The sequence below is a fragment of the Lepidochelys olivacea genome (assembly GCF_965140295.1).
Source record: "Lepidochelys olivacea isolate rLepOli2 genome assembly, chromosome: 1".
Lineage (NCBI taxonomy): Eukaryota > Metazoa > Chordata > Testudines > Cheloniidae > Lepidochelys > Lepidochelys olivacea.
In genome coordinates, this window is record NC_140411.1 from 65,126,579 (window position 1) to 65,152,475 (window position 25,897).

Genomic DNA, 25,897 nt, shown 5'->3' on the forward strand with positions numbered 1-25,897 from the left:
CCTCTTACAAAATCTTTCAAAAACTAAGGCAGAGTATTTTATTTTGTCTCCTAAAATATTAGATGTTTTTAGGAAGACGGGTGTGTTTTGAGTTTTTTGTTGAAACACCTGAAACTCTGATGTCTCAGTTAACCTTTCAGCACTGCTTTAACACTGACTCCTGCTGATAACCACTCACACTAACTATATGAAGCACAAACTGCTGCTCCCACTGTTATTTTACATGCTGACTCAGCAAGTCAACCACCACTTAGACTGAAGTGTTCATACTTGCTACAGACCACAGCCTACAACATCTTGCATCTTAGAATCATAGAATATCAGGGTTGGCAGGGACCTCAGGAGGTCATCTAGTTCAACCCCCTGCTCAAAGCAGGGCCAATCCCCAATTTTTGCCCCAGATCCCTAAATGGCCCCCTCAAGGATTGAACTCACAACCCTGGGTTTAGCAGGCCAAAGCTCAAACCACTGAGCTATCCCTCCCCCCCAAGAACACAACCACCTCCAGTATGGGCTGGAGAGCCCAATTTACCTTATCACATCCTTTATGGGCTGAAAGCATCAATTTCCCTGATTAGATATGTAAAAGCGGCAAAGAGTCCTGTGGCACCTTATAGACTAACAGACATATTGGAGCATAAGCTTTCATGGGTGAATACCCACTTCGTCAACATGTACTCAATGGCAAGCTTGAATTTTGTAGTTTTTGTAGTGCTCTTTGCAGCAAACTGGAGGTTCTGTGGCAATTTCATATATGCTAAGAAATGAGGCTTTGTATTCATTCTCATTTAATTCAATAAATCATTGTAGCATATTCTGTTAAAATGAATATAATATGAAATGTTTCTGTGCCCCTAAATTTTTAACTTTGAGGCTGATTCAGAATCTTCTAGGAATATGCATAACTGTCAAAAGTTATACAGGGGGATGAATGGAGAAGCTAGAGGTTCTGGCAGTTAAAGGAGATTTGGGGCATTTTGAGATTAGGGATGGTGTCAGGTGAGAGTCTGAAATTTTGGGATAAGTAAATAAACTGGATGTCAATATGATCAACAGTGAAATAGTCAACATTGGTATTGTTGGAATTCATATATTTAAGAGGGCAGAATTAATTTTTGTTTGTCACTGGTGAAGGTTTTCAGATAATCCGTGGGTATAGGTGCAGAGTGAAGACCATTTCTGAAACTACATTGAATTTTTCTGAGTTGGTACCACTGAATTTTAAAAGGTAATGCATTCTTAGTCTTAAGTGGTTCTGTCATTAGATTTTTTTTAATGTTGACTATTAGAGCAACCTTTCAAAAACATTGGCCTGATATAACCTGACTATTTTTAAATTCCATTAAAAAAATGTAATCGGAAGTATTCTTCCCTGCTTTATTTTTAAAAATCTTACAGCAGTCCTAAGAACATACCCAGTACTACCACCTCTCTCACCACTTTTGTTTATATTTTTACTTGCTGCCATTTAAGTTTTTCAGCTCAGCTATAGCTGTTTACTGATAAACAGTGTTTTGGAAGGCCTAAAGTGTGTGCACCATGAATAAAACTATTTGTACACAAAATGCTGACAAATGCAAAGTAAACAAACTTACTGAAATTTTTACTAATCTAATAGCTATTCTAAGTGTTACTTGAAACAATGGCAGATACAAAATTTTAGATGGAATTGTGAACTCCTTTCAAGTTGGTAGGCTCTTTTTAACTCCATCTAAATAAAGCTTTTTTCAGTCTTGGAATTACATCTCTCACAGTGCAAAATGTATTCATGCTTATCCTCAAATTGGAAAGACTAAGCGAACTTTACATTTAATTATAAAACCTCTGTTTGTGAGTTACAAGCTATGCAGCTTGAATTGAGAACTGATTCTCAGGATGGAGTTAAGAAAGATGGGGAGAGGTGCATGTTGCAAGCTTGCATTATGAACAAAACCAAGTTCGTGATTTCAGTGAAAGTTATAAGCTTTGATAGCACAGTATATGGAATTTACAATGGTTGTGAGGCACACATTTCGGGCCTTATTAAAGTGAAGCTGTACTCAGATAACACTTGAAGTTTACAGTGATTGCAAGTTCCACTTTCATGGTTCTCTGGTTTTAGCTTGTTAGTCAAGTTTAAAACCACCCCCAAAACTTAAATCCTATAGAGCTAAAGAAAATCTGAGGCTAAGATTTTGTAATATACTGATTAATGCTTGATAGCTTACTCCTGGCTTTTCCTAGTTTTTTCTAAAATGATGTCTTGCCTCCCAGTGGATTTTATTTTTAGCTAGAAATGCACTTTTTGTTTTTTAATTCTTTTAATAACCATATTCAAGACCTTTCCTAGATGGATTTCCTGATTTAGGTGAGTTTGTTTGAAGGTAGTGTTTTAACCATTGTGGGCAATTAAGAAGCATCAGGTTGGCTTTTTTAATATTCAAAACCAGAGCCGACTTCTTCCAATAGGGTGATATTGTACACTTAGCTTAAGTGTTAGACGCACACTAATATAAATATTTGATTTTGTGGAAAGGTCAGAATGTGGTTTGGATGACGCTACCTTCCTGTGTGGTGCCAACATCTGACTGGCACTTACAATTGTTTTAATATTGCATGATAAGAGAGGAAATACAACTTCTGTAATTTATTTTTGCTGTTTTAAAAAGGTGAAAACAAATGTAGTCTATGTATCTCATGACAACTGTGTAGAACGTGGGTCACATGCTAACTGGAATAGCCTTCCGAGGGAAGTAGTGGGGGCAAAAGATCTATCTTGCTTTAAGATTAAACTCGATAAGTTTATGGAGGAGATGGTATGATGGGATAACATAGTTTTGGTAATTAAATATTCATGGTAAATAGGCCCAATGGCCTGTGATGGGTTTTTAGATGGGGTAAGATCCAAGTTACCCGGGAAAGAATTTTCTGTAGTATCTGGCTGATGAATCTTGCCCATATGCTCAGGGTTTAGCTGATCGCCATATTTGGGGTCGGGAAGGAATTTTCCTCCAGGGCAGATTGGAAGGCCCTGGAGGTTTTTCGCCTTCCTCTGTAGCATGGGGCACGGGTCACTTGCTGGAGGATTCTCTGCTCCTTGAGGTCTTCAAACTACAATTTGAGGACTTCAATAGCACAGATATAGGTGTGAGGTCTTTTTTAGGAGTGGTGGGTGAAATTCTGTGGCCTGCATTGTGCAGGAGGTCAGACTAGATGATCATAATGGTCCCTTCTGACCTAAATATCTATGAAACTATGCAGGTACCACTGCAGCAAGTAAAACATGAGCTGTGTAACTTTCTTCAGTAGTAGTTAAATTACTGATCTTAGTGTCTGAGAGTCTAGAACACCTCTGTCTTTTATCCAAGAGGTTCATATTTGTAATGCTCTATCTTGAGAAACTTCCTAATTCATGCTGCTTGAGAACTGTCTTAAAAGAACAAAGCAGAGCTATCTTACGTAGATTTAACTTTTAACACCCTAAAGCTGGGATTTCTGGTATGTGTCCTTTTGGTAATGGAGCCGACAGTATAATATGTCTAATTTATACAAATATCTCGGACATAGTGCAAGAATAGAGAACATGTACTGGGAGTGTATTACTTGTATATAGCTCATTTTTGAGTAGGGAAAAAAAATCTTGAAGTTTGGTATGAAGTTTTTTTAGTTCTGTGAATATTGTCTAGACGCAACAAAAGTGTGATGAAAACATAAAAAAATCTCTTAAACAGTTTCAACACTAATATGGATCCCAACCGATCGCCTTTGGGCAGGCTTCAAAGTACATATCTGATAACAATTCTGAATATAGGAATACTTTTTCCAGCTACCATTTTCCTTGATGGCTACAGCAGTTCAGACTCTTTAACCTCAGTCAGACTCTCCCACAATCTATGTCCTGCAGAAAATCCAGGCCACCAAAATTTGGGAGACTAAGTCCCAGATTTAATAAAACAGCAGCACACTCACAATTGGAGCAAAACTCTGGCTGGGTGCCACGCATTTCTGAAAACTCCCACTGTTCTCATAATCTGGCTATAAGTAGTTACGGCATTTTCTCAACCAAATAATAACTTCAAGTCATTGCCAGTACTGCTTCCTTATTAGTGAGCTATAGGTTTTTCTGAAGGTAGCAATGCTGACCTTCTGTCCTTTCCACATCTCTGAGGAAAGAAAACTCATCTGTATCCTACTGTCCTTTACTAATCTAATTTTCTGGCCGTTTGACATTCTCTCTTGGTGTGGAGCTGACCTCTTGGAAGGTTGGGTAACCATATACAAATAGTTTTCAGGGTATGTAACACTTACTTGTGCCCACAGTGTTTGGTACCCATCTCTTCTTGTGGCATCTACCTCCTAGAACTTAAACTGTTACCTACTTCTTACTCCTCCAAGGTCAGAATTTCTCTCCTGTTGTCCTTCAAACTATCCTAATATTTCTGACTTGATCCAGGTTGTTTTAAAATATTACTTGTAACTTTATAGCAATACAGGAAAACCTAAATCTCTAGGTGACTATTAGAGAGAGCTGTGTTTGGTATTAAATTTGTTTCAGACATATTTATCTGTCTTACATGAAAGAAAATTCTCTACACCATTTGCTGCAAAATTGTCTTCTCTTAAACAGCTTCCTTGTCCCATGTGTGCTTGTAACCAGAATTCTTGTCTTATGTAGCCTGATCTGGCTTGGGCAAGTGTACTCAGTCTGCTAGATCTGCAAAGGGTACCTGGGATCTGAAAGTGAAACTATCTTCTGGCTTGTTCACAGCCAGCAATAAAGGTTCTGCAATCAAAATTAAACAATTTTGGTACTGGATTCAGAAAAGAATATAGTTTTTTTTTTCTAGAATTGTGTTGGCTCTGCTGTGATAATGATGAAATATCAAAACAATTTTTTGGAAGAACTCATCTGACTGAATATACACAGAACAGATCTGCTGAGGAAGGTACCATTTCTGCATAATCATTCTTGGGAGCAGAACCACAATTTGGTCTCTAGCTTTTGCCATTACAATATCCTCCAATACCTGTATATCAATAGGTTCTCCTTTTGCAAAGAGCATTTGTGTAAACTATGTAATCTGAAGCTATCCACTTGCCTCCTCCTCCATTTAGCATACCTGTAATGAGAAACTACTGTTTCCCTAATAGCCCTCAGCTTGTTTATTTGAACACGTTATTGTGGGCCACCATACAGATACAGTAGAACCTTAGAGTTACAAACACCTTAGGAATTGGGGTTGTTCATAACTCTGAACAAAACATTATGGTTGTTCTTTCAAAAGTTTACAACTGAACATTGACTTATACAGCTTTGAAACTTTACTATGTGGAAGAAAAATGCTGCTTTCCCTTTATTTTTAGTAGTTTGTTTAACACAGTACTGTACTGCTTGCTGTTTTTATTTTTGTCTCTGCTGCTGCCTGATTGTGTGCTTCTGGTTCCAAACGAGGTGAGTGATTAACTGGTCAGTTCGTTGCTCTGGGGTCCGTAACTCTGAGGTTCTACTGTGTGTGTATATGGCATCAGTACATAGACATCAGACCAGCTCATATTTCTAATACAAAATTTTTGAATCAGGTATCTGAGAAATGCATAGGTAGGTGCTGTGTATGTTACAGATTACCACTTTAACTGTTAATTGTAGTAACATAGGTCATGCATCTTTGGTGGCTAGAGCCACAAACTTAGTTACTCACTCCTTACTTTTGTGGGAGAATTGTGAAGGAGAGTTAACTGCATTAATAGCATCAGTTGTTTTAAAGACTTATTTCCAGCAGGGGGAGCCAAAATGCAGTGCTTATGTCTAGATCACTTGTATTACTTGGACAGTTCCACTTTATATGGTTCTCTCAAATTTCATGGGCAAAAAGTAATCTTATTCACCATTCTTTCTCCAGGAAAGAGTAAAGAAATACTTAATATTCTTTGTGCTGAGTATATTAATTGGATGTTAGTCAAGATTCTTGATTCTTCTTTGTCAAACAAATGTGGTGGGAAGAGACTAAGAATTTACCAACTTGCATATAAGAAACTGTTAAAAGAAATTTTATTTAAATTATGGAATGCATGAAAGGAAAAAGGTTAAAAAAAATTCTGTTTTTGTGCAATTGTCATCAGGCCCCATCCTGCCTGCATCATTATCAGGGCTTGCATCCTGAATTTTCTGCCACCTGAGCTATAGAAATAACTATATTAGCTGGTGGCAGGAGAAGGTTTTAATCTGAGTTGTATAAAAATCAAATGAAAAAAAAAGGGATTTTTTATTTAAAATTAGATTTTTTTTATTTGAAATATAATTTCTGTTAATGTTTTATATTCTGATTTAATTTTAATATGCTTAGACCTAAACTTATCTCTTAAAACATTTAAGTAAAAAATAAATACTGTTTTGTCTGTTTAATTAAATTCCAGTTACCTTTCAAATGCAGTATGACACAAAACCATGGACAAAAAGTTAATTATCTAGTAAAAAAAAAAGAATGTATCATTCACCATTTTCTAACATACTAAAAACGTACAATTAATAGGAATTTGAAAATATTAAGTTGTATCATTGCTTAAATAAATGTATATAGTTATAACGTATCCTCCTAGGTAGCAAAAATATGTACCAAATCTAGGGTAACGACTCTATTTAGTTGTAAATCAACATGTTTTAATGGTTGTCTCAACCAATGACTGTACCTTTCTTTAGAAAATAACTGATGCACAAATGGAAAAGTTGTTTAAAATCAGTGAATTAAATTGAGGCTTTCCACTTGATGATTTAAATTGTTGATTTAAATTCCCTTGATTGAGGTGGATCAACCCGCCCTGCTGAATCCTCCTTGAACCAGCCACTGGAGGATTATATACAATGCACTGAAACAGTGGATTACCTATGCATGACTATCCCAGTTTTACACATACAATAGAAAAGAACAAGGACACCGAGGCAGTGTGGCTAAGTGTATGGGATTTGGGTATGCCAAATCAGACCTAGATTGTATTCGGAACTTCTGTGTGATATAAGGCATTTCTTAATAGCTGTGAAGGGTAGAGAATGAATGAGTCAGCAGAAGTGATTTTAGAATTCATTTTTCTCCTGGTTCTTACTACTTCCATTTTCAGGGATTCTCTTCTGCCTCCAGAAGAGGGGTGCTCTTGCCCCAGGTGGTGCTCACTGATGGGGAGGATGGGTCACTGAGGCCATGTGCTGCAGGTCCCCATGTTTTGGACAGGGGGCCAGCTTAATGCATGCTTTCTTCCTTCCATCCTGCTGTTATGTCGGTTTTGGCAGCAGCCAGGCTGAGTTTATTCTCCTGGTGGTTCTCAGTGCAGTGTATACTGCAGCTGGTAGGCCCTAGCCTTAGAACGTTAGGGAGTTTTGGAATGCTGTCAAAATCAATGAGCAATTGATTCAAACTGTAGCGTAAACTGATGAAAGTCATCAGTTCTCTAACTCTAACAAATCTGAATGGAATTCCATGGCACCAGCAAAAGGCACTTGGTTGATGACAGGGCCTTTCCCTAGCCAAAAATCAAAGCCATGCTTGCAAACAGTTGATATTTACTGTATAAATAGAATACACTGATGTGGAATATTTTAATTTAGGTTATTACGTTATTTGTTTAACAGACACCTTATCCAGGTGACTTACAGTATGTACAAAGTATTACAGTTAAGTGCAAGTACAAAAAATGTTTACAAGTGAGATCAGGAGGTTGTGTTTGTGGTCATGGTTGAGGTTTTATTCTTAAAACATAAAAATAAAACTCAATATTTTTATATCATTAAATCAGTTAATACCGCTGTTTTGATACAATATGGTGGTAGGCTACAAATGCCTAACAGAGCATGTGTTTAAAATGTACAGTATGTATACTAATATATTACTGTAGGAATAATAAACATACATGGTATTGTTACAACTATAGATTGTTAGCATGTACTGTAGCTGTTTTACTGATCAGAAAAAGCAGGCTGCCTTTGGTCAGATGACTATCCCTGTAACAGCAACAGCCACTCAGACACAACATAGCAAAACGGCACCTGTCATAAATATAAAAGGAAGTGTAAACATCTTTAAAATCCCTCCTGGCCAGAGGAAAAACCCTTTCATCTGTAAAGGGTTAAGAAGCTAGGATAACCTCGCTGGCACCTGACCAAAATGACCAATAAGGAGACAAGATACTTTCAAAAGCTGTGGGGAGGGAGAAACAAAGCCTCTCTCTCTCTCTCTGTCTGTGTGATGGTTTTGCCAGGAACAGAACAGGAATGGAGTCTTAGAAATTAGTAAGTAATCTAGCTAGATATGCATTAGATTCTGTTTTCTTTAAATGGCTGAGAAAATAAGCTGTGCTGAATGGAATGTAGATACCTGTTTTTGTGTCTTTTTGTAACTTAAGGTTTTGCTTAGAGGGATTCTCTATGTTTTGAAACTAATTACCCTGTAAGGTATTTACCATCCTGATTTTACAGAGGTGATTCTTTTACTTTTTCTTTTATTAAAATTCTTCTTTTAAGAATCTGTTTTTTCATTGTTCTTAAGATCCAGGGGTATGGGTGTGTGTTCACCTCTGCAAATTGGTGAAGATTTTTCTCAAACCTTCCCCAGGAAAGGGGGTATAGGGTTTGGGAGGATTTTGGGGGGAAAGATGTTTCCAAACGGGCTCTTTCCCAGTTACATATCTGTTAGACGTTTGGTGGTGGCAGCGATCAAGTACAAGGGCAAAAGGTAAAATAGTTTGTACCTCGGGGAAGTTTTAACCTAAGCTGGTAAAAGTAAGTTTAGGAGGTTTTCATGCAGGTCCCCACATCTGTACCCTAGAGTTCAGAGTGGGGAAGGAACCTTGACAGCACCAATATGTTGCTACTAACAGTTGTCTACTGTAGTAGCATGTAGGGCATTGTGCTCTGGATGGCCTGCGGAGAGATGAGGAGGAATACAGGACAACCTGGGTACACAGATGTGGTCAGGTGATCCTGTTTACTCAGAAAAATAGGTTTTAGCCTGATTACAAGGGGATAACTATGGGCTGACTTAAACTGCCAATAATGGTAAGGGAGCTGAGAATTGAGATTGTGGAGGCTCAGGCGAAAGGTTTCTGAAAGTGTCAAATGTATGTATTAATTCCTAAATGAGTCCCAAAAGAGAGGAAAGTAGAACCCAACTGCAGAGTTGGTTTTGGCTTCCTTCTAATGAAATAGAGATTTTAGATTAGGGCTGTCAATTAATTGCAGTTAACTCATGCAATTAACTCAAATATTAATCACAGTTAATTGCACTGTTAAGCATTAGAATACCAATTGAAATGTATTAAATATTTGTGGATTTTTTTCTACATTTTGAACTATTTTGATTTCAATTACAACACAATACAACGTGTACAGTGCTCACTGTATATTATTTTTTATTACAAATATTTGCACTGTAAAAATGAGTAACAAAAGATGTTAGTTTTCAGTTCACCTCAGACAAGTACTGTAGTGCAGTCTCTTTATCATGAAAGTGCAACTTACAAATGTAAATGTTAAAATGTAGATTTTTGTTTGTTTTGTTACATAACTGAACTCTGAAACAAAACAATGTAAAACTGTAGAGCCTACGAGTCCACTCAGTCCTACTTCTTGTTCAGCCATGCTAAGAGAAACAAGTTTCTTTACATTTACGGGAGATACTGCTTCCCCCTTCTTATTTTCAGTGTCACCTGAAAGTGAGTACAGGCATTCGCATGGCTCTTTTGTAGCTGGCGTTGCAAGGTATTTACGTGCCAGATATGCTAAACAGGGGGTTCATATGCCCCTTCATGCTTCAGCCACCATTCCAGAGGACGTACTTCCATAATGATGATTGTCAAGGTTCCTTCCCCACTCTGAACTCTGGGGTACAGAGGTCTTAGAAGAGCAACACTCAGATGTAGAAACTACAGAACCCAAACCACCAAAAAAGAAAATCAACCTTCTGCTGATGGCATCTGACTCAGATGATGAAAATGAACATGTATTGGTCCGCTCTGCTTTGGATCATTATCGAGCAACACCTGTCATCAGCATGGATGCATATCCTCTGGAATGGTGGTTGAAGCATGAAGGGACATACGAATCTTTAGTGCATCTGGCACGTAAATATCTTGCAACGCCGGTTACAAAAGTGCCATGCAAACGCTTATGCTCACTTTCAGGTGACATTGTGAACAAGAAGCGTGCAATATTATCTCCTGCAAATGTAACCAAAATTGTTTGTCTGAGAGATTGGCTGACATAGGACTGGGTGGACTAGTAGGCTCTAAAGTTTTACATTCTTTTATTTTTGAATGCAGTTATTTTTTTGTACATGATTCCACATTTGTAAGTTCAATTTTCATGATCGAGATTGTACTAGAGTACTTCTATTAGGTGAATTGAAAATATTATTTCTTTTGTTTTTTATAGTGCAAATAGTTGTAATGAAAAATAAATATAAAGTGAGCACTGTACAGTTTGTATTCTGTATTGTAATTGAAATCAGTATATTTGAAAATGTTAGAAAACATCCAAAAATATTTAAATAAATGATATTCTATTGTTTAACAACACAATTAATCGTGATTAATTTTTTTAATCGCTTGACAGCCCTAAATTAGACTATAAACTTTCTGATAATATGTGATTTCTTTTGGTACTGGAAGATGCTGCATGTTTGCTATTGAGCGTCTTCATTTTCAGTGAGGTGCACTGAGTTGATTGGTCAGAACTTGTTAGGAAGGCGCTCGCTCCAGTTTAGGAGCTCAGGCTAATCAGAAGCCTGCTCCAGCTGTAATGAGCTTTCCAGTTTAGGGGTTTAGCATCACTCAGAAATATACGTTAGTCAGGAATGTGTCATAGCCTAGAAGCTCACTCTGGTTGGAAGTTTGGTGTATCAAGGAAGTTTGCTTCAGCCTGGGAGTTCAGCTTAGCTCAGAAATGTGTTCTAGCTATAGATGCTGTCAAGGTTCCTCCCCCACTCTGAACGCTAGGGTGCAGATGTGGGGACCTGCATGAAAAACATCCTAAGCTTATCTTTACCAGCTTAGGTCAAAACTTCCCCAAGGTACAAAATATTCCACCCTTTGCCCTTGGATTGGCCGCTACCACCACCAAACAAATACTGGTTACTGGGGAAGAGCTGTTTGGAAACGTCTTTCCCCCCCAAATACTTCCCAAAACCTTGCACCCCACTTCCTGGACAAGGTTTGGTAAAAAGCCTCACCAATTTGCCTAGGTGACTACAGACCCAGACCCTTGGATCTTAAAAACAATGAACAATCCTGCCAACACTTGCACCCCCCCTTTCCTGGGAAATGTTGGATAAAAAGCCTCACCAATTTGCATAGGTGACCACAGACCCAAACCCTTGGATCTGAGAACAATGAAAAAGCATTCAGTTTTCTTACAAGAAGACTTTTAATAGAAATAGGAGTAAATAGAAGTAAAGAAATCCCCTCTGTAAAATCAGGATAGTAGATACCTTACAGGGTAATTAGATTCAAAACATAGAGATTCCCTCTAGGCAAAACCTTAAGTTACAAAAAAGATACACAGACAGAAATAGTTATTCTATTCAGCACAATTCTTTTCTCAGCCGTTTAAAGAAATCCTAATCTAACACGTACCTAGCTAGATTACTTACTAAAAGTTCTAAGACTCCATTCCTGGTCTATCCCCGGCAAAGGCAGCATTAAGACAGACCCACAGACCCTTTGTTTCTCTCCCTCCTCCCAGCTTTTGAAAGTATCTTGTCTCCTCATTGCTCATTTTGTTCAGGTGCCAGCGAGGTTACCTTTAGCTTCTTAACCCTTTACAGGTGAGAGGAGTTTTCCTCTGGCCAGGAGGGGTTTTGAAGGGGTTTACCCTTCCCTTTATATTTATGACAGATGCTTATTCCAGTCCAGAGGGCCTATCCCTCTTTGAGAAATTTAATGTAGATTAGTTCAGCCCAGAATAGGACCTAGAGCTTCTAGATTTCAGTTAGGAGTTCCAGGTGAAACCTTTTTGCCTTAAAAAAGGGCCTTTAACGGGAAGCGGGGGGGCGGTTTACTTCTAAGGAAGTTAATTGAATTTTTAGCTGAACAAAGTGAGGCGCTAGACTCAACATGATGGTTTCTGTCTGTAACATAACTTTTGGATGGCCATCTAATCAATTTCCATATGTAGGGACTGTTACAGATATCAATAGGCAAAACCCTATTCATTTTTGTGAAAAATGCAAACTGGAATGGAAAAAATGGTACCCTTGGAGCCCCTGACATCTGGTTAGAAGACCATCAGCTTCAATCAGACCTCTTATTGTCTATAGAATAAAGGTGGCATCCACGAATGAATTCCAGCATAACACCCCACCATCTTGGCTTTGCCCATTGTCCTAATAGAGTTTAAAATATTGACATCCTGAATGAAATGTGTCTCAGACATAGAGGGGAGGGGCAAAACAGGAGGAAGGGCCTGGGGGTGGGGGAACAGAGAGCCCCTGGAATGGAGGTGAGTGGGTTTGTAGGGAATCCCTGAAATAGAGGGAGGTAGGAGTGTGGCAGACAAAGAGTTTGGGGGAAGTCCCTGCTGTAGGGTAACCTTGACCTACAGAAGTGTGTATACATCTAGTATAGGTTAAACATTTCTTGAAATTCCACTTTCTCTATTTTTGTTAAACTCCCGATTTATTCTCTTTCCCTCCCTTCACTGCACGTGAATCTGACCTATAGATCAAATGCTGTGACTATGGACAGTAATATGTAATTAGCTGCTGCACTTATTAACCAAGGAGTAACCATGGTAGGTTGGGGGCCTAAATGATATTGAGAGCTACTCATATTGCTAATGGGCTACAAACTGGATTTAGTTATACTGTAATCAGCACTTAAAGTTAACCTGTCAAGAAACTACTCTTGTGCTCTTAAGTTATGAATATGTGTCGAAACAAAAATAAATTGATCTTTAATATATTGCAGTCCTACTGAAACAAAATGTGAGGTACAAGTACTTTCTCTCAAGTGTCTAACTTTTAAGCAAAATAGAAAACCAGTTAATTAGAATAAATATTAATATTTAGATAATGTTTAATATTGATAAAGTAAGATCCATAACATCCTCTGTTACAAACACAAAATTAGAACTTCACAGCAGAAGTTGGTATGAGTGCACAAACATAAATTTTATCAGCTATAAATGTGAAATCAGAAAATAACTGGGAAGTAGGTTTGTTTCCAGTAGGATCCTATATGGATCTGTTCTTGGCCCTTTGCTCTTTAACATTTTTATCAGTGACCTGTAAGAAAACATAAAATCATCATGGATAATATTTGTGACACACAAATAACAAAGGACAGGTCATGGGTTCGGTGTAATCTGGTTCATTTGGCAAACTGGACGTAAGAAAACTATGATTTTAATATGGCTAAATGTAAAGGTATACATCTAGGAACAGAGAATGTAAGCCATACACAGAGGATGGGGGACTCTGTTTTGGGAAGCTGTAACACTGAAAAAGATTTGGGGGTCGTTGTAGCTAGTGAGATGAACATGAGCTCCCAATGTGATGCTGATGCAATCATGGGATGCATAAACGGGAGTTTCGAGTAGGAGTAGAAAGGTTTATTTTACCTCTGTATTTGACACTGGTGTGACCGCTTCTGGAATGCTGTGTGCAGTTCTGATGCCCACAATTCAAAAAGGATGTTGACAAATTGGAGACGGTTCAGAGAAGAGTCATGAGAATGATTGAAGAATTAGAATGCCTTATAGTGATGGGCTGAAGGAGGTGAATTTGTTTAGCTTAACAGAGATGGGTAAGGGGTGACTTGATTACAGTCCACAAGTTTCTACATTGGGAACAAATATCTAATGATGGGCTCCTCTGTCTAGCAGAGAAAAGTATAACGATCCAGTGGATGGAAGTTGAAGCTAGACAAATTCAGACTGGAAATATGGTGTAAATTTTGTACAGTGAGGGTAATGAGTCATTGGAACAATTTACCAAGGGTTGTGGTGGAGTCTCCATCACTGACCATATATATGCAGTAACTCCTCACTTAACGTTTTAATTATGTTCCTAAAAAATGCTACTTTAAGCGAAACAATGTTAAGCAAATCCATTTTCTCCATAAGAATTAATGTAAATGGGGGGGAGGTTAGATTCCAGGGAAAGCCACACACACAGTATAAGTTTTGAACAAACAGTTTAATATTGTACACAGCAATGATGATTGTGAAGCTTGGTTGAGATGGTGAAGTCAGTCTGGGATATTTCCCAGGGAATGCCTTATTGCTAAATGATGAACTAGCACTCAGCTGAGCCTTCGAGGGTTAACAGGTTGTTAATGTAGCCTCTCACTCTACAAGGCAGCACGAATGGAGGGAGGGGAGACAGAGAGAGGCGCGCATTGCCCCTCTAAGGACACTGATCCCACTCTAAGTACATTGTTTTTTAAGTAGATCAGCAAATTGAGACAGCAGCTGTTGTTAGCAAGCTCCCTCTGTCCTGAGCCCTGGGGTGTGTGTGTGTGTGTCTGTCCATGTCCCCTGCTCTGTGGAGATGGGGTAACGGGGAGGGGGGACACCCTGACATTAGCACCCCTCTGCCTCCTCCTCTTCCCCCCCCCCCCCCCCGCCCAGCAAACAGGAGGCTCCCAGGAACAGCTCCAAAATAGAGAGCAGGAGCAGAACAGGGCAGTGATGGGAGGGACAGCTGAACTGCCTGGCAATTGATAGCCTGCTGGGTGGCTGCCGCACAGGAAACTTAGGGGAGCTGATAGTGGGGCTGCTGGTCCGCCCTAGTTCCAAGCCCCCACCAGCTGGCTCCAATGGGCTGCTCTCCCTGCAAGCAGTGGACAAAGCAGGCGGCTGCCAAACAACATTATAAGGGACCATTGTACAATTTTAAACGAGCATGTTCCCTAATTGATCAGCAACGTAACAATGTTAACTGGGATGACTTTAAGTGAGGAGTTACTGTATCAAGACTGGATGTTTATCTAAAAGATAGGACGTAGGGATTATTTGGGGGGGAAGGTCTGTGGCTGTGTTATGCAGGAGGTCAGACTAGATGATCACAGTGATCCCTTTTGGCCTTGGAATCTATGAAAATAAATTGTAAAATGTGTTCACCTTTGTCCAGGCAGTGAAAATCCAGACTGACATGGTGTTTGTCAGAAACCAAGACTCTAGTCTGTAATCTGTCAGTCAGCAGCATTCATTTCAAAAATGCTTGTTTTAAACACATTTAAATCCTATTTATATAAATAGTGATGTGTTGTTCACAAGAGTGTTTATCAGATCAACTCTCAAGCTCTCAAGAAATTCTTTCCCAAGTTCATAGGTTTCTATTTTTAGAAAGTGTGGTTGTATGGTGATAGTGTGCACGTTTCCCTCCTTTCTGTTCCTGCCTGCTGCTTTAGCTAATGAGTTATTCCAATGGAAGGAGACTTGAGTCGAGGTCTAACCATGTTATCACTACTCTCGCTCAAATGTTTTCATCTTTCTTTCTTTTAGTCAGCTGCTGTTATTGAAATGATTTAAAGATTAAGAAGGCTGCATCTTATGTGTTAGGTATTGTTTTGTAAACCACCTTTCAGGGATAATTGTCATATAATAAGACCCTGGCTCAGGGCCATTTGCAGTAGAGGGAAGTGTAATAAGAATTAGCTACAACATTACAAACAAATACCGGTATCAGTGGAGCAGAAACAACAGTAAAGCTTGATTTGCATTTTCCTGAAGCATGGAGAGAGTACTGTGATGGGCAGGCAAGACCTTCAGAAGGAATCCATGAGGTCGAGGTATGCTGGAAAGGGAAAGCATTTCGGTTTCAAAAATAATAATTAGAAGAAAGCGTATGTACCTAATTTAAAAGGTGTTCTACTCTTGAGTGTAAACATAACAGTTGTTAGAAGTAAAGTTTTAGCTCAAATTAATTGCCTAGTGTACAAATATCTAATTAGGTAATTCTGCACAATGGAACTAAATAGGCAAAAGTACAATACTTAGGTTGTACAAATAGTAGTGGTGATTGGCCGTACATTAGTCACTTACTCTGTTACTGGCTGAATCAGATCTCATAAATAAGAACTAAAGTTAAACTCTAAAGGCCTACAATAAAAATTTAAGAATATGGATCTAAATCTGCCAGACAGCCAAAGCAAACTAACAGGCCGCAGGCTAACGTGAGTTAATGGAATGGTGTTATACAATATCAATTGTATAGTGGCATAGTCATGCGTAACACTTGACAAGTAAAGGAAGACACAGTACCTGTACCTGAGGAGCTCAAGGTGATCTTATTTTCTACACTAGAAAATTAGACTGACCCAGTTATGTCACTCAGAGGTGTGAAAAATCCACACCCCTGAGCAACATAGTTAAGCTAACCTAAATCCGCATATAGATAGTGCTAGGAATTCTTCTGTCGACCTAGCTACCACCTCTTGGGGAGGTGGATTTACTACATTGATGGGAAGGCTTTTCCTGCTGTGCCCCTGCAGCCTTTTAAATGTAGACTTCGTCTCGGTAAATTAAAGCATAAACCAACATTGACAAACTGTGGCAGGGAATGTGAAATATAAAGGAAGATGAAGACAGTGAAGGGTTCAGTTAAATAGGTTTCTTGTCTCTCCCACCCTCCGGTCCCCATTCGTATCAGAAGAGGCTGCAACCATCAAGGTGAAATGCTTAGGGCACGGACAGAGGTTTAGCAGTAAGGATGGAGAGTCATTATTTATAGTGTGAGAGGAAGGGCCACTGTCTTTTCACAGTCTGTGCAGAAGGGTGTAATAGAAAAGGGAAGGATGTAGAATGATGTTGTAATCAAGTTCTGCACAGCTGAAGAAGCAGGGAGTTAAATGACTGGTTTAGTCTGTTCTAATATCACTAGAGGGGAAACTTTTTACTCACTTTACCCAGTCCAGCATTATGAAAGCTTAGAAGGTAAGGAGCACTTCAAATTTATTAATTGACATTTGAGCCATTCTTTGAGGTGGTGTGACTTGCCACACCTAGCAGCATAGAAGCCTTTTTATCTCTCCATGACTTACATGGAGCTCTACAGACCTTACAATTATCTTAAAACTAATCACAGAACTATAGATTAGTGAGTTTTAATGTCTGAAAACTGAAAAGTGTGGTGATTGTCTGTTTTTAGCGACACTCCTCTTACCTGCTTTCCAAATCTTACTTAGAACTATTGTAGACTTTTACTGAAGGCTAGTCATATTGGCATAGATCATGGATGTTCCCTGACTGCCCCCGTTCCTCCATTCTTCCATAACTTTTTAAATTTGACATTTCCCCCATGAATTTCACTATTGGTTCTTCATGATCAGGTTAGACTCAAGTACAGACTTCTCTTCCTGAATGACAGGTTAAGCAGCTGGAAGGGTGACTGTTAGGGGGCTTATTCCTTCACCCACTTACTTCCCTGGTCCTTCTCGCATGAACAGAGAGCAACAATACCCAAAGTCCAAAGGTGCAAACAATTCGATGTTTATTGGGGTGAACTTCCAGCAAGCATGATTCCAGTTTCCTTCCTTAGTGTCCCCCTTCCCAGCTCTGACACCACAGAGCCTTACATCTGTGTCCTTGTTCCCATTCCTGCCCTTAGCCAAACATGATTCCAATTTCCCCACCCCCATTCCCTGTTCCCATTTCCCCTCCCCACACCCCCTCACTCACTCCCTGATTGACCGCAGACTATATAGTAAAACTTGAGTTCTGCTTAGCTATACCTTAACCAATCATTTTCCTGAAATTTAACTAACCAATCCTAACATACTGTAACATGATTATGTAACCAATTATATCCCACCACCTTAATTAGTTTACACCCAGCAAAATTAATTATACAGCAGACAGAAACAATCACAGAATCAGACAGATTATACAGACAAACAATAGCAAAGTGAAAAGGAGTACTTGTGGCACCTTAGAGACTAACCAATTTATTTGAGCATAAGCTTTCGTGAGCTACAGCTCACTTCATCGGATGCATACTGTGGGAAATATGCATCCGATGAAGTGAGCTGTAGCTCACGAAAGCTTATGCTCAGATAAATTGGTTAGTCTCTAAGGTGCCACAAGTACTCCTTTTCTTTTTGCGAATACAGACTAACACGGCTGTTACTCTGAAATAGCAAAGTGGGAACTATAATGACAAAACAATACAGAAGTGAGATTTCACATCCCAGCTATTGATAAGTGAGTTCTTGCCAGACAGGATGCTATCAAACTAAGTTTCCTTTTCCATCTTCTAGGCACTTCCCTTTCTCTGGAGGTGATAGGCACTATCAGGACAGGATTGTATTCCGAAGAGCCCAGTAGCACCTTATTTCAATGTGACTAGTTTGGAATGTGTGGATGTGACCGGTCCTTCCCAGCTTATGGCTGCCTCTGCTGCTTAGCCAAAGGCCTTAGCCTAAGAACAGGGCCTCAGACTGTCACAGTAAGAGAAGGACCTTACACCAGCAGACAGTGATTTTGATTCTTTAATATCTCTGTAACTAGCCAAGTGATAAGAATACACCTAAATTCTTAAAATACAGGCCTTTGCAGACAGGCCTGAATATCTATATGCTAACAGTTTCTGACTATTCTTAGTTCTGTAACTGAGGCACCCTTAGGTATTAAAGAGGATCAGTTGATGCGCTGTAAAACACTTAGTGATTTCGTTCTGATTTGTAACCTTGTCAGACTCTTTGGAAATCCTAATTTAGAAGAATGGAAGAAGTAAAATACATATAGGTGCTGGGGAGAAAAGACTTTCTAAGAGCAGAAGGTAAAGATTGCCATAAAACTCCATGTTTTATAGAGTATACCCGTGGTCTATATTTTGTGGGGGAAGGAGGAAGTAGGGGAACTTCATTCTGACACCTCAAGTATTTGGACATGGTCTGGGAAACATCTTCAATGTGTAGTTCCTAAATTTGGTAGCAGAACAAATGAACAGTGCATCCAAGTTCAAAAGGACTTGCATCACGTAGGTAATTGGGCCAGCAGAGAGCAAATGTAGTTTAATGTTAAAGCGGGGAAACAGTTTGGGACTAAGATTTATGTAGAATATTAGTTTGTACTACTCTTGAGCATCACACACACCAACAAGCTTCTAGAATCGAAGTTTAGTTCTACCCCCTTTTCAGAAAGTAGAATTCAGTTGTGACAGATGTACCAAAATTCTTTGCTGGGGCCTGCAATGCTTAAAAAAAGGTGCTGATTCACCTAAGTGCTTCACCTAAGACTTCTAGTTTTTCTGTGGCATGCTCCTTTCTCTCCTCTTCTGTCTCTTCAAAACTGAAGATTGGTTTCTGTGTAAGGTGGTGCAGAAGCAGGAATCGCAAGGCCACCAGTATTCTTCAGTTTGTTCTGATCAGGAGTGACACCAGCTAAGTTTCAAATAACCTTGTTTGATTACTAATACTAATGTTACTTACTAAATAGCATTTTCTAGATAGTTTCATTTTGTAGGCTTTACTGCTAGAAATGCAGACCGCAGCAATAGCAAGTGACTTCATTTTTAGAAAAGAAAGTTTCAAAAGAAACTGAATTAAATATTTTTCAGAAACTGCTGCAGTAAGGTGCTGCACACTCCCAAATAACAAGAATAGAGGGGGATAATGTACTAAGTTTTCTGAATATTGACTTGGTGGGAGGAGGTGACATCATAAGAAGCTGTTGAGGCAATGTGTTCCTGCGCTTAGGAACAGCAGTTGAGATCACAGTATATGGTGGAGGAGGAAGCATTGTTTTGCTTTGGGCTTGTCATAAATATAAAGGGAAGGGTAAACCCCTTTGAAATCCCTCCTGGCCAGGGGAAAGCTCCTCTCACCTGTAAAGGGTTAAGAAGCTAAAGGTAACCTCGCTGGCACCTGACCAAAATGACCAATGAGGAGACAAGATACTTTCAAAAGCTGGGAGGAGGGAGAGAAACAAAGAGTCTATGTGTCTGTCTATATGCTGGTCTTTACCGGGGATAGACCAGGAATGGAGTCTTAGAACTTTTAGTAAGTAATCTAGCTAGGTATGTGTTAGATTATGATTTCTTTAAATGGCTGAGAAAAGAATTGTGCTGAATAGAATAACTATTTCTGTCTGTGTATCTTTTTTGTAACTTAAGGTTTTGCCTAGAGGGGTTCTCTGTTTTTGAATCTAATTACCCTGTAAGATATCTACCATCCTGATTTTACAGGGGGGATTTCTTTATTTCTATTTACTTCTATTTTTTATTAAAAGTCTTCTTGTAAAAAACTGAATGCTTTTTCATTGTTCTCAGATCCAAGGGTTTGGGTCTGTGGTCACCTATGCAAATTGGTGAGGCTTTTTATCCAACATTTCCCAGGAAAGGGGGGGTGCAAGTGTTGGGAGGATTGTTCATTGTTCTTAAGATCCAAGGGTCTGGGTCTGTAGTCACCTAGGCAAATTGGTGAGGCTTTTTACCAAACCTTGTCCAGGAAGTGGGGTGCAGGGTTTTGGGAAGTATTTTGGGGGGAAAGACGCGTCCAAACAGCTCTTCCCCAGTAACCAGTATTAGTTTGGTGGTGGTAGCGGCCAGTCCAAGGACAACGGCCTTGGAATATTTTGTACCTTGGGGAAGTTTTGACCTAAGCTGGTAAAGATAAGCTTAGGAGGTTTTTCATGCAGGGCCCCACATCTGTACCCTAGAGTTCAGAGTGGGGGAAGAACCTTGACAGGGCTGATCTTCTTAGACCAGAGAGTATGTTAAAACACATCTGTTGAAGTCCTTGCCTCTTTTGGGGGTGTTCTCATCACTTACCACTAAAGTTCCGTGTTTTTTCACTTTTCCAGGTTGTTGGTAAACAAAGTAAATCTCTATGTAAACTTATGTAGGAAAGGGAAATGATGGTGTGCAGCCCACCCAAAGAAAATGCAGGGATAATTGAATGTTTCATGCATTTTAAAACCCAACATACAGCTTTGAATATGCTGGACTTCAAAGCAGAAACCTAGGGATTGAACAAATGACTGTGAGTTTACTTCCTGTTTTAAAAACCATCTAAATTATTGCTTACCTGCAGATGATTTGATGAATGGATGAGGTAGAAGTTCAAATTTCTGATCAGCATGATGGTGTTTAAGCAGCTTGTTGCTAGGAGCTTTGGGGCTAGCATTTTATAAAGGTCTCTTTGTTCTTAGGTCTGCAGGGATCCCCAGGTTATAGTGGCTTTAGGTAAAACTATGTATTCTGATCAGACAAAATACGGAATTTTTAATAATTAAGACACAATTTAAGGTACTGTAGCATTGTACTAACTGCATTCTTGTAAGTGAACAGTATAATTCTGTTTTGAGGTGAAGTTTGTCTTAAATGTAAATACTGACTTCTGTAGCATTTAGGAAAATTGTATCTGTTTTGGATTTTTGAAGTTTGAGGTAAGCTACTGAATTCTGATCGATGTAAAAGTTGCATTTCGTTCTTCTGAATAACTTGTATTGCTATAGTGCTCAAAGGCTCTAAGAATGGGGATTCATTTTGCTAGATACTGTACTGACATGCAGAAAGACACAGTCCCTGCCCGAGAGTTCACAATCTTAATTTGAAACAAGACTCAAGTGAATAATAAACAATAGGGAGTAAAAAGGGAGGAGAATCAGTGTAATAAAATTATGCAGAGGTTAACTTTTGTGTAACTGAATGACATAAATTTGAGATTTTTTACTCATAAATTAGTATCTGCGACCTCTGACTGTTCTGCAACCTAGCCTACTTTAATCTGCAAAACTATTTATTGTGATCTGGAATTACAGGTTTTGGTCTTTATACATCTTGTATGTTCTATAGATTGAGATAAAAATGAAGAAGCCTGAGGCTATAAGATGGGAGAAGCTGGAGGGGCAAGGAGATTCTCCTAAGCTAAAACAATACACATCAGGTAGGTTTGTTTTTTGACCTCATTTAGCATTTAATGTAAATATACATATTGTCCTATTAACATTCTTTCCAATTACACAGAACATCTTATACATATGATATATTGTAGTAATAGGTTTCAGAGTAGCAGCCGTGTTAGTCTGTATTCGCAAAAAGAAAAGGAGTACTAGTGGCACCTTAGAGACTAACAAATTTATTTGAGCATAATGCGTCCGATATAGTGAACTGTAGCTCACGAAAGCTTATGCTCAAATAAATTGGTTAGTCTCTAAGGTGCCACTAGTACTCCTTTTCTTTTTGTAGTAATAGGTTTACCTATAGTAAATGTAAACATGTAATTCTGATACTCTAATTTCATGAACTTCATGGGTAGTGGGAATGGATTCTGATTGGTAGTAAAGCCCTAAGAATTCAGCTGTTCACTCTGCTCGTGGCTTTCATCCACCTGAGGGGATTATTCAGGATGCGTGCTTGTCATCTGGGTTTCTCTGGGAGCTTATCGTTTTACTGGGCTGCCTAGTTAAACTGTATTCTCCTTTGTTGCATTGAGAGGAGCTTGCATCTTTTGGAGAAAATTTTAGTTTAATAGCGCTCACATACATCAAAAGATTTTCGTGATACTTGGCTTAATTTTCCTTTAATTTCAGCTCATTACTTATACCCCTTGTACCATCTAAAATGACTCTCCCCTTTCATTTTCACATTTGTCATTTCTACATGTCTGGTATGCTCTGCGCTCCTCCACTCCCATCATTGCTTAGCCAAGCTACATATTGCGCTCATTAATATTTCCTTATAAATAAGTCTCTATAGCTGCCTAATCCCAGGTGTCATGTTCATCTTCTTCCTTCTGATTTACCTCCATATTTTTGTTGTTGAGGCATCCAAACCTGAAAGAATTATTCTGTTTGCAGTCTCAGATTTGTAGAGTATTGGATGTCACTTCCCTGTGATGGTTCTGCATATGTAGCCCAAAATTGCATTAGCTTTTTTTGCTGCCACACTCAGTGCAAGCTCAGCTTCTCTGTTTATATCATATAGGGCTTTTCAGCATTACTGCGTTCCTGGTTTCTGCCTCCCACTGTATTTTGCTTCAGATAACTTTTCAAGATGATCCTCATTTCTCCCCTTGTTTTCAGCCTTGCTTAGGTTCCTTTTTTGCCTGCCCTCCCTGATGTTTGCAATGCCTCCTGATTTTTAGTATGAACTGCAAGATATTTTAATGTGACCATTACTTAGCCTTCCAGAGATCATTAAGGCTGTGATCCAACCAGGGCTTTGGGGTAGAGCCTGCAGAGCAGCAGGTTTTTGCCTGGAGCTGGAGCGGAGCCAGAGCACAGCTCCAAAGCCCTGGATCCAACACCCATTGAATGGAAGAACTCCCAATGACTTCACTGGTCATTGGATCAGGTCCTAAGATCTTGAATAACACCAGCTCTGACAATTACCTTGTGACATATGGATACATTGCCAGTTCATGATTTTTCATGATGTTCAGCCCATTTTAATCCTTAAACTTGGCTCCTATTCTACCCAATCAGACTGAATTTTACAAGATAGGATATTGTGCTGTATCAGATGATCCACCAGAAAATCCACCTCCTACAATTCCCTTCATTTGTTAGCTTTAAAATTCCGTCCAAAAAAGCAATCAGGCTTGTCTGGCAAGATCTGTACTTACAGATCCATGGTACTTTTTGTTCAATTCTGGGTGGGGTTATTTATTTCATGCTCTAAATGTTGCCAAAAATGCCGATTTAACTTACTGCAGCTGTTCTTTCCAGACTCCAAACACCTATATCCGTCATCCTCTCATTATACAAGGAACTGGGATAAGTTGGTGGTTGAGATCAAAGAAGAAGAAAAGAATGAAAAATTAGAGGGGGACGCTGCTTTAAATAAACTCTTTCAGCAAATCTATTCAGATGGCACAGATGAAGTGAAACGTGCCATGAACAAGTCCTTCGTAAGACTTCAGTCTATCCTTACATTTTTGTGAATGCTATAAATACCTTGAGGCCAGATCTTGTGGGCCAAGTCATTTGCATATACAAATGCGGTAATCGAAGGCAAATAAATATTTAGACATCTCTCTGTTTGCACCTGCAATTGTGGTAAAATGCATAAATGCACAAGAACTTATATATGAGAGTCTCTAGCATTTGGAAACTCAGCCCCTACTGAGTATGAAAACAAATGATCCAGTGATGTTGCTATGATAGCATTTTTATGTACTGGCAATCGGAAGAGTTGCATTTCTCCGTATTGTTAATTCTGAGTGGTGAGCTTAGACTTGGAGCACAAAGATTGCACTCCATCCTTGCTCATTTTTTGTTTGAGTCTATACTAATGTCAGTGGGAGCAACTTGCCACTTCCTGGTTGGTCATAAGAGGAGAGAACCTAACTCCTCCTCATTTTTCTGTCAATTGCTAATTTTCAAATAGGAGTTTGAGTGCACAAGAATGCATGATTGGACCATTAGAGGCTACTGTATATTGAAGCAGTGTCACTACTAATTTGCCTTAATCATATCAAAAGTGGACATATGACAACAGAAACTATTGCTTTATTAAATTTTAATGTCAGAAGTCTTATGTGCAAAATATGCGAAGATTGATACAAAGATCATGTGCACATCCTATGTCTAGATCAAGTCATCTTCGTTTAATATAATCATAATTGCACATAGTATATAGGGAAGGGTTTGAGAAGGTCTGGAGAATTTCAAGGGAATCTGCGTTAGAGTCTGTAGGAAACAGTGCACTAGTCTTGCAGAACTTAATCTGCTATAAAAACTGTGGATTATTTTAAATGACTGGCTATAACTAACTTTGGCAGACTAAACAGATGTTTTTCCATATTGCAGATGGAGTCTGGAGGGACTGTTCTGAGCACCAACTGGTCTGATGTGGGGAAAAGAAAGGTAGATGTAAATCCTCCTGATGACATGGAATGGAAAAAATTCTAATCTGTTCATTTGGCATCTTTGTGTTGCCCATATTCACATACTGACCATTGTGTATGGACATAGCATTCTTGGATTTAAGACACTGAATGTTCCCTTGAAGATCGGAATTATCGTCTTTACATCTTGCGTGCTTTAGTAATTCCTTTGACTGCAGGTGTTAAGGTTTAATCAGGAATGGAAGCCTATTTTTCATCCCTCCTGTCCATGAGGAGTTTTCAGAAACAGATTGAACTAAGTCATAAATACACATTTTCTACTAGCTTTATCAGTTCTGTACTTTGGGGGATGAGGAGACCTTTAATGGGCTGTTTAGGATTATTGCCTTATTTTTAATTCACAGTATTTCTGTTGAATAATTTATTAGCTCTGGCAACTTTGGGTAAACACACTTTTCAACTACAGTGTTAATTGTTTGCTCTCTAACTCTGCTTAAGAATAAAACTGTAAAATATACATTTTTCCATAAAGAAGTTTGGTTCATTTTATTTTTTAAGTCTGAAAACTCAGCTATGGAAGAAAAAACATAGTCAAAATTTACATTTGGAGAAGTCATAGCTAAGTAGTACAGATATTGGGAATCAAACTTGCAAGTACATAGGAGCAAGACTCCTGCTCTGCTAAAAGAAGAATGAGCTCCCTGTTCTCCTCTTCTTGGAGGGAGAGGAATCACCAGAGAAGGAAATCTGAAGTAGAAGCAGCACGATTGAGGAATTGCTAGGGCTCCCATCCTTCCTACCTGTGGGTGGATCTGCAGCACCGGATGGGTGGGAGGGTGGGGTGGGAAGAGGATTCCTAGATCTGGAAAAGCTCTATCTGCCTCTTCTATAGGCAGATGTGTCCTTTGCCAGTCCTCTGTTTCTACTCACGAGGAAAGGGCGTAGAAAAACAATAATGCACAGATTTGCTTACCATCTCTTTCTGATTGTATTGATCTTCTAAAATGCAGGACATTGCATTGTGTTTCAGTATTTTTAGAGACGAGCCCCAGCATCCTTCACTTTTGGTCTATACCAATACAGGTCTTCCATCCTGATAAAGTTTTAAAAGGCGATATTTATAGAAATGGGGGTCAGAATCCTC

At 39.0% G+C, this 25,897-nt stretch overlaps 1 protein-coding gene across 1 annotated transcript in view; it reads left to right on the forward strand.

Annotated features, from left to right (window-relative positions):
- SUGT1 (SGT1 homolog, MIS12 kinetochore complex assembly cochaperone) overlaps positions 1-25,261 on the forward strand; it is a 50,755-nt gene extending 25,494 nt beyond the window's left edge. The window contains exons 11-13 of the mRNA XM_084632843.1: positions 21,759-21,849; positions 23,633-23,814; positions 24,716-25,261. Of these exons, the coding sequence (XP_084488969.1) occupies positions 21,759-21,849; positions 23,633-23,814; positions 24,716-24,817 (375 nt within the window). The 3' untranslated portion in view covers positions 24,818-25,261. The remainder of the gene's footprint in view (positions 1-21,758; positions 21,850-23,632; positions 23,815-24,715) is intronic.
- Positions 25,262-25,897: the final 636 nt, after the last annotated feature.